Source organism: Babylonia areolata, chromosome 9, assembly GCF_041734735.1.
Source record: "Babylonia areolata isolate BAREFJ2019XMU chromosome 9, ASM4173473v1, whole genome shotgun sequence".
Classification (NCBI taxonomy): domain Eukaryota; kingdom Metazoa; phylum Mollusca; class Gastropoda; order Neogastropoda; family Buccinidae; genus Babylonia; species Babylonia areolata.
Genome location: NC_134884.1, coordinates 2,185,539 through 2,195,324, shown reverse-complemented (window position 1 = coordinate 2,195,324; position 9,786 = coordinate 2,185,539). Strand labels below are relative to the sequence as shown.

The 9,786-nt window shown below is 43.3% G+C and overlaps 1 protein-coding gene across 1 annotated transcript in view; it reads left to right on the top strand.

Moving 5' to 3' along the window:
• Window positions 1–9,522, top strand: part of LOC143285926 (short transient receptor potential channel 7-like) — a 15,623-nt gene extending 6,101 nt beyond the window's left edge. Inside the window, exons 3-8 of the mRNA XM_076593377.1 lie at window positions 363–514; window positions 2,198–2,402; window positions 4,351–4,566; window positions 5,036–5,098; window positions 6,726–6,792; window positions 9,245–9,522. Of these exons, the coding sequence (XP_076449492.1) occupies window positions 363–514; window positions 2,198–2,402; window positions 4,351–4,566; window positions 5,036–5,098; window positions 6,726–6,792; window positions 9,245–9,522 (981 nt within the window). The remainder of the gene's footprint in view (window positions 1–362; window positions 515–2,197; window positions 2,403–4,350; window positions 4,567–5,035; window positions 5,099–6,725; window positions 6,793–9,244) is intronic.
• Window positions 9,523–9,786: the final 264 nt, after the last annotated feature.

The following is a 9,786-nucleotide window of genomic DNA, read 5'->3' as shown; positions in this document are numbered from 1 at the left end:
GGTATGGGAGGCAGCTTTCCTTCCTTCCTTCCTTCATTATATAAATATCTCTATCTGTGTCTCCCTGCAGGACATCATCAAGATCTTGGTGTTCATCGCACTGGCCATGGCTGGCTTCATCTTCAGCCTGAGGAACCTCTTCTGGTGGTATGGGGGGCAGCTTTCCTTCCTTCCTTCCTTCATTATATAAATATCTCTATCTGTGTCTCCCTGCAGGACATCATCAAGATCTTGGTGTTCATCGCACTGGCCATGGCTGGCTTCATCTTCAGCCTGAGGAACCTCTTCTGGTGGTATGGGAGGCAGCTTTCCTTCCTTCCTTCCTTCATTATATAAATATCTCTATCTGTGTCTCCCTGCAGGACATCATCAAGATCTTGGTGTTCATCGCACTGGCCATGGCTGGCTTCATCTTCAGCCTGAGGAACCTCTTCTGGTGGTATGGGGGGCAGCTCAAGAACAGCAGTGACCCCATCACCCGAGCCCAGACCAACGCTGCAACCAGCTTCATTGAGTTAGGATCCACTCTGTCTTTGTCTGTCTGTCTGTCTGTCTGTCTGTATCTATGTCTGTGTCTGTGTCGGTCTCTGTGTCTCTCTGTCTGACTATCTGTCTGTCTGTGTCTGTCTGTCTCTGTATCTCCGTCTGTCTGCCCGTTTGTCTGACTGTCTGTCTCTCTCTCTCTCTCTCTCTCTCTCTCTCTCTCTCTCTCTCTCTCTCTCGGTGTGTCAGGTATAGCCTGTCATCGATACAGATATGAGGGTAAAAGTTCGATGAATGTTGTATGTCGTTTGTGTAATACAGCTGAAGAAAATGAAATCCATATTTTGCTCTGTTGTTCTGTCTTGCATTTTATATAAGGATAAAACTGATTGAACCCAAGTATTATCATCAAAACCCATGTCTCTTTAGATTGAATCTACTTGCGACATCCAGAAATGAAACTGTCTTGACTGACTTGGCTTTGTCTGTCTACAAAGCACTGAGGCCACTCTATTATTTGTACAGCTTAGAGTGCAAGCATGTTACGTGTAAAACTATTTTTGTTTACATTTGTTTAGAATGCATGTTCATATTATAAATATTCTCTGTGTACAAAATTATGTGTATCCCCCTTCAGACAGAGGCCGTGGCCTAATCTGAAAAAAATTATTCGCATTCGCATTCGCGTTCGCATTCGCATTCTCTCTCTCTCTCTCTCTCTCTCTCTCTCTCTCTCTCTCTCTCTCTGCCTTTGATTGTATATAGGCATGTGGCCCAAATATGATTAAACTATTTGAATCTGAATCTGAATTTGCATCTGAATCTCTTTGTCTGTCTGTCTGTCTGCCTGTCTGTCTCTCTCTCTCTCTCTGTCTCTCACTCTCAACAACAGCAATGCTGCTACTACTACTGCTGCTACTGCTACTACTGCTGCTACTGCTGCTGCTGCTGCTTCTTACAAGCATATATATGCCATTATACCGTTTGGACCTCTTGCCATGTATTTACGTATGTGTTATTTTGTCTTGTTGGGAAGAACTATCTAAATATCTATTCATTTACTTATTTCTATTCTATTATTATTATTATTTATTTATTTATTTATGTACGCTTATAGTTTACTTCATCACGTTTTTGCGCCTTACACATCTTATTATTAGTAGTAGTTCTTTTCTTTTTTCTTTTTTTAATATTTATTTATTATTTTTTTTTTTTTTTATTATGTATTTATCTATTATCTATTCATCTTTATTTATTTTTTTTCTCAAGGCCTGACTAAGCGCGTTGGGTTACGCTGCTGGTCAGGCATCTGCTTGGCAGATGTGGTGTAGCGTGTATGGATTTGTCCGAACGCAGTGACGCCTCCTTGAGCTACTGAAACTGAAACTGAAACTTACTTATTTACTTATTCTTTTTTTTATTATGCTTTTTTTTTTATTAATTAAGATTTCATTCATTCATTCATTCATACATTCATTTCTTTTATCTGTTTATTTATTCATTCTTTGTGTGTGTGTGTGTGTGTGTGTGTGTGTGTGTGTGTGTGTGTGTGTGTGTGTGTGTGTGTGTCTGTGCGCACGCACTCTCCGACATCACTTTGAAAACTGAAAGCAAAGCTGAAAAAAACCTGACCTGCGTTTCAAAGTAGTTTTCATTATCATTTCTCACCGCCTTCCCCCCCCCCCCCCCCCCTCCCTTTCCCCTCCCCGCCCAGCGCCCGGACACAGCTGATCACCGTGTTCTGGTGGATCTACGGACGAGGCCCGATGGGCGAGGCCCTGAGCCTGCCCAAGAAGTATCAGAACGACATCACGGAGACTGTGGGCAACATCCTGAGCGCCCTCTACCACATCACCGTCATCATCGTCTTCGTCAACCTCTTCATCGCCATGATGGCCAGGTCGTTTGAGAAGATCGTGGTACGTCGGTGTGTGAGGGTCTCTTGGTTTCGTTTGTCTCTGTTTGCAGTAGTATTGTTGCTGTTGTCTTCCACTTGAAGTGATATTAGACGAAAAAACAAACAAAACAAAACAAAAAAACCCAAGAAAACCCCAAAACAAAACAAAGCAAACAGACAAACAACCCCCCCCCCCCAAATAAAAACACAAACAAAAACAACAAAAAACAAACAAACAAACGTGGGGGTAGCGGTTGTGGGAGGGGGGTGGGGGGTAAAAGTGTGTGTATGTGTGGAGGGTGAATAGGGAGAGACAACGCTAGGGAAAATGGAAACGTTATAAACGCCAACATCAAACAACTATAACAACTATAACAAATGTCATACGCAGCAAACCTTCTGCAATAACAAATAACATATTGGGATTGTTAATACCACATTCAAAAGATCTTTTGGTGAAGTCTGGCAAAAAAACATTTTAGATTCTGACATTCAAATATTACATGATTGCTAGAAATAGTAGTAGTATTGTGTCGTGCATGTTATGACATATATGTTGCATTGCTTAGTGTAGACTCTGTTTCAGGGCGGAAACTGGATGTAAGAGGAAAAAAAAAAAGCGCCAGTGTTTATTTCGTTCATCTGTTTATTTATAGTCTGTTCATGTAAAATGATGATATTAGACTGAAAATAAATGATATTATTATTATTTGGATTATTATCATTCCTATCATAATGATGATTGTTAGTATTAATTGGATATCGACATTTCTGTATATTCGAATGAAAAGAGGGGTGGTTGAGGTGGAAAGGGGGGGGGGGGGGCAAGGGGGAGGGGACTAAAAAAAGGAAGAGAGACAGACAGACAGACAGACAGACAGACAGACAGACAGAGAACAGAATGTGGAAAAGATAAGAGTACAAAATCAAAAATGGAGAGGGTGAGTGTCAGTGATTGGAGAAAGAAAAAACATAACATTGGAAGGGTGTGTGTGAGAGGCGGTACGGGGGAAGCGGGATTAGGACAACTACAACAACAACAAAAACATCAATAATCAAATATTGTATGCACTACTTCTGTAGATTATTATTTGAAAAGAGGTTCAGTGTTTATCTATTATCCTCGAAAATGAAGATTTTTGTTTTGTCGTGTCGTGTCGTGTCGTGTCGTGTGCGCGGAGGATCTGATGGTGTGGCGATAGGGGTTTATGGTGGGTGTGGTGATGGAGACGGTGGTGATGGTGTGTGACGTTGAAGCAGATGCTATAATTACTCAGACAGGACACAGACAGACAGATCTACACAAAACTGAGTGGAACAAACGGGAAAATTCGGAAATAAAACCTTCAATGTTGATTGATTGATTGATGTGGATACTTCTATAGCGCCTATCCTCGGTCAGAGACCAAGCTCTAAGCGCTTTACATACACGGGGACATCTGCACCACAGGCTGCCTACCTGGGTAGAGCCGACTGACGGCTGCCACTGGGCGCTCATCATTCGTTTCCTGTGTCATTCAATCAGATTTCAGACGCACACACATACACACTCAGACAGACATGTAACATTTTACGTGTATGACCGTTTGTTTGTTTGTCGTTTTTTTATTTACCCCGCCATGCAGGCAGCCATACTCCGTTTTCGGGGATGTGCATGCTGGGTATATTCTTGTTTCCATAACCCACCGAACGCTGACATGGATCACAGGATCTTTTTATCGTGCGTATTTGATCTTCTGCGTGCGCATACACACGAAAGGGGTTCAGGCACTAGCAGGTCTGCACATACGTTGACCTGGGAGATCGGAAAAATCTCGACCCTTTACCCACCAGGTGCACCGAGATTCGAACCCAGGAACCTCAGATTGAAAGTCCAGCGCTTTAACCATTCGTCTATTGCACCCGTCAGGGAAAATAAAATACACACAACAAAAACGGGAAAATCCGGTGCTATAATTACACTGTGACAGGACGATGTGGACTCGGAGTGGAAATACGCCCGCAGTTCTCTCTACATGCAGTACATTGACGAGAACTGCACTCCCCCCGTTCCTTACAACCTGCTGCTGCCCATCCTTGACGTCATCAAGGCCGCCGTCAACTACATACGTCACTGCAGACGATGGAAGACAGACCCGCCTCCGACTTTCTTGCAGCGAAGAAGAGCTTGCTACAATGATGACTGTGTGCGTGTTGTGTGTGGGGTGGGGCGTGGTGTGTGTGTGTGTGTGTGTGTGTGTGTGTGTGTGTGTGTGTGGAGGAGGGGGGGTGTCGTGGTGTGTGTGTGTGTGTGTATGTATGTTGGGGTGAGGAGGGGGGGGAGCTGTGTGTGTGTGTGTGTGGGCGGGAGGGGGGGCGTGGGGAGGGGGTAGGGGTGTTGTGGTGTGGGCGTGTAAGTCTCTCTGTGTGTGTGTGTGTGTGTGTGTGTGTGTGTGAGGCTGTGGGGGTGTTGTGGTGTGTGTGTGTGTGGTGGGGTGGTGGTGGTGGCTGGTGTGTGTGTGTGTGTGTGTGTGTGTGTTGGGGTGAGGCGGGGGGGCCCTGTGTGTGTGTGTGTGTGTGTGTGTGTGTGTGTGTGTGTGTGTGTGTGTGTGTGTGTGTGTGTGTGTGTAAACATTAAAATCAGTTTAATTTGACTTTTTGGTGATTGTATTTCAGACAAGCCCAACCAGACGTTTGAGGCTTACAGGTTCGAACAGTGATGATACGCTTTCTTACAAGGTAGATCTTTCTTTGTCTCTTTTGTAAATCCTTTCTTACAGGGTAGATTTTTTTGTCTTCAAGGTAGACAGATCTGTTCTTTTTAGTTAGAGCTTTCTCAGCAAAGTAATAGCAAAAAACATCTGCAAGGTAGAATATTAAAAACAACAACAACAAACCAAAAACAACAACAACAAAAACCCCACTTAAAGTAAGGCAAAATCTTTTTCTTCAAAATGAGGTATTTCTTTTGCAGATAAAACTGTCTCTTCAACATGAAATTTTATATCAATGGTAAACGCATAACATCTTCATCAAAACATATCTTTTTGTTCAAGGTATACGAAACAAAAGCCTATTTTCTCGCGTAAAACTTTCTCTTCGATGAAGAACTTTGTCTTCAAGGCAAATCTTTCTTTTAAGAGAATACTTCCTCAAGGTCATAACAAACCTTTCTCATTAAGCTAGAACTTACTCTGCACGATTAAAGCGAAATGTTTCTCCAGGAAAAGACATAAGTTTCTGTTAATTAAAAGTTCTGTTTCTGTTGACGGTAAGCAACATTCAAGGTTAAATTTATCTTCAAGGTAGGACTTCACGATATAGCTTTCTCTTCAAGGTAAAAGTAAACTTTGTGTTAAGTGTAGATTTGTTTCGCTTCAATGTAAAGGGAAACCCTTTTCTTCAATAGTTTCACTTTACAAAGTAAAGGTAAACCTTTCACTTCAAGTGAAAACTTTCTCTTCGGTGATAAAGGTACAGTTTTTTTCTTTATTTACTTCAGTACATGAATTTATCTTTAACAAACTAATTAGAAAAAAAAAAAACAACTTTAGGCAAAAAGTTTTAATCAAGGTAATAGCTATTTTCAAAAGTAGAAGTTTGACTTTATAACAAAACACAACAAAGGTTGGAGTTGGATTTTTATTTTTCATGGTAGAGGCAAAGCAGTCAACAATTGCTTTGTGGACAACGTCAAATAAACACATTCTTTCTTTACTCTGGTACGTCTACAGTCACGTTTCTGTTGTATACACCCCAGGACAACGTAGAAAGGATACGTTCTAAATGCATTAACACTTTCTTACTAAAGTTTCGCTTCTCTTTTGCTGTCTGTCTCTGTCTGTCTGTCTCTCTTCCCCCAAGCCTTCTCTCTCTCTCTCTCTCTCTCTCTCTCTCTCTCTCTCTCTCTCTCTCTCTCTCTCTCTCCGGTATTCTTATATAAGACATTCAAATTAAGAGAAATTGTTACATCGTAAAACAGTTATAATGTAATTTTTGTTGTCTATATATTTCCACGGATACAATGTATGGTTTGTTGTCTATATTAATGCTTATTTGTTTATGTGTTTTCGCTGAGTTGTATTATGTTTACGTATACCCCCTTCACTAGGGGCTGTGGCCTGATTGTGAATTAACCATCCCAATTCTCTTTCTCCCTCTCTCTCAATGCATTAACACTTTCTTCAAAAGTTTCGCTTCTCTCCCTCCCTGTCTCTCTCCTTCCCCCCCCCCCCAGCCCCCTCCCCCTCTCTCTCTCTCTCGTTCACCAAAGTGGCCAAACAGATACTTGAGAACCAAAAAGAAGCAACACACTTCATCATTAGGTACTCAACAATAAATCTCTCTTGTTTTGTTCTTCTTTCAGGACATCATCCACATGATTGTCCACAGATACATTTTCGACGTCCAGAGGGAAGAGGAACAAAGTAAAGGTGAAGATTTTGTTACGAACACAGTGCAGACCGCAGTACATTTTTCACGTGCTTCACCTTATTTTTGTTTAACTCACTCAGTACGGCCAGTCCTCTCTTCTCCTCTACACAGACCCCTCGGATGTTCAGTGGGTGTCTGAATGACCCAACCTTTAGCTTCCGTCGTCAGAATTGTGGTATTCTTTGTCAACATTCACCTCTTCAGTATAAGAGCCTTCCGCTTGCAATATTTTGATGATGGTAATTGGGCTGAAACGCTGTTAACGTCGTCTCTTTCGCCGTTCGTATGGACAGAGTTAAATATTTTTCTTTTCTACAAACTAAGAGCACATCGAAACCAAATTGCAGTATCGCTGAATACGATCTCTGGTCAATACGCAGTCTCCAGTGTATATGCCATATCGTCCTTTTTTTTTTCTTTTTTTTTCGGAAGATCAGTTGTGATTTGATTAGCTCCTTATTAGCGAGAATACTTCACCAACAAAATACATGCCATCATTTTTTCCCCGGGAGATCAGTTCTTTTTTGATTTGGTACTTATTTTAGAGAATACTTCGCGAGTTAAACAGACGCTAGTGTTTCAAAAGCAGGCACTAAGTCTTCGTCGCGAGCTTTGAGAAGAGAAACAAGGCGAACAGGTGATGCCCTGATTTGAACTCAGGACTTCCACATTAAGAATCTAACGATCCCGTCACATGGGTTTACTTCCTTCATCGTCATGAAAGACATGTACTGTTTCTGTTGGTATTATTATTTAGTGGTGGTGGTGGTGTTGCTGTTGTTGCTGCAGGTTTTGCTACTGTTGTTGTTGTTGTTGCTGCTGCTACTGTTGTTGTTGTTGTTGCTGCTTCTGCTGTTGTTGTTGTTGTTGCTGCTACTGCTGTTGTTGCTGCTGCAGTTGTTGTTGTTGTTGCTGCTACTATTGTTGTTGCTACTGTTGTTGTTGTTGCTGCTATTGTTGTTGTTGTTGCTGCTGCTGCTGCTGTTGTTGTTGTCGTGGCTGCTTTTGTTGTTGCTGCTGCTACTACTGTTATTGTGTTGCTGTTGCTGTTGTTGTTGTTGCTACTGCTGTTGTTGTTATTGTTGCTGTCGTTGCTACTGCTGTTGTTGTTATTACTGCTGTTGTTGTTGTCGTTGCTACTGTTGTTGTTGTTGCTGCTGCTGTTGTTGTTGTTGCTACTGCTGTTGTTGTTGTTGCTGCTGCTGTTGTTGTTGCTACTGCTGTTGTTGTTGCTAGAACTGTTGTTGTTGTCGTTGTTGTTGTTGTTGTTGCTACTGTTGTTGTTGTTGTCGTTGCTGCTGTTGTTGTTGTTGTTGCTGTTGTTGTTGTCGTTGCTGCTGTTGTTGTTGCTGCTACTGCTGTTGCTGTTGCTAGAACTGTTGTTGTTGTCGTTGCTGCTGTTGTTGTTGCTGCTACTGCTGTTGTTGTTGCTGCTACTGCTGCTACAGCTGTTGTTGTTGCTGCTGCTGCTACTGTTGTTGTTGTTGCTGCTACTGCTGTTGTTGTTGTTGTTGCTGCTACTGCTGTTGTTGGTGTTGTTGCTGCTGCACCCACTATGTGCTTCATTCACACACCAACTGTGTGTTCAGTGCTTTAACCACACACCCATCCTGCATTCAGTGCTTTAATCACACACACACACACACACACACACACACACACACACACACACACACCATGTGTTCAGTGCTTTATCACACCCACATGTGTTCAGTGCTTTATCACACCCACCATGTGTCCAGTGCTTTATCACACCCACCATGTGTCCAGTGCTTTATCACACCCACCATGTGTCCAGTGCTTTATCACACCCACATGTGTTCAGTGCTTTATCACACCCACCATGTGTCCAGTGCTTTATCACACCCACCATGTGTCCAGTGCTTTATCACACCCACCATGTGTCCAGTGCTTTATCACACCCACACACCCACCCTGTGTTCAGTGCTTTATCACACCCACACACCCACATGTGTCCAGTGCTTTATCACACCCACACACATCCACCATGTGTCCAGTGCTTTATCACACCCACCATGTGTTCAGTGCTTTATCACACCCACACACATCCACCATGTGTCCAGTGCTTTATCACACCCACACACATCCACCATGTGTCCAGTGCTTTATCACACCCACCATGTGTCCAGTGCTTTATCACACCCACACACATCCACCATGTGTCCAGTGCTTTATCACACCCACCATGTGTTCAGTGCTTTATCACACCCACATGTGTTCAGTGCTTTATCACACCCACACACCCACCATGTGTCCAGTGCTTTATCACACCCACACACCCACCATGTGTCCAGTGCTTTATCACACCCACACACCCACCATGTGTCCAGTGCTTTATCACACCCACCATGTGTCCAGTGCTTTATCACACCCACACACCCACCATGTGTTCAGTGCTTTATCACACCCACACACCCACCATGTGTCCAGGGAAGCTCGAGGAAACCCAGCAGAGTATCTGTCAGTTCAAGTGGGAGCTACTGGACCTGATAGACGAGAGCGGGGAGAAGACAGTGTACCTCAACTCCTGTATGCAGGCCGTCAGCTCCGAGATGTCCACCCACCTGCCGCCCACCTGGGTCAGGAAGACCCTGGGACCCGGCACCAGCTCCAGGGACGTCAGGAAGGATGAAGGGGGTGGCGGTGATGGTGGTGGTGGTGATGGTGGGATGGCGAAGGAGAAGGATTTACAGTTCATTGACGTATAATGGTCAGATGACTACATCTTCTGTCGTGCAGATGGTCAGATGACTACATCTTCTGTCGTGTAGATGGTCAGATGACTAACATCTTCTGTCGTGTAGATGGTCAGATGACTAACATCTTCTGTCATGTAGATGGTCAGATGACTACATCTTCTGTCGTGTAGATGGTCAGATGACTACATCTTCTGTCGTGTAGATGGTCAGATGACTACATCTTCTGTCGTGTAGATGGTCAGATGACTACATCTTCTGTCGTGTAGACAGGTC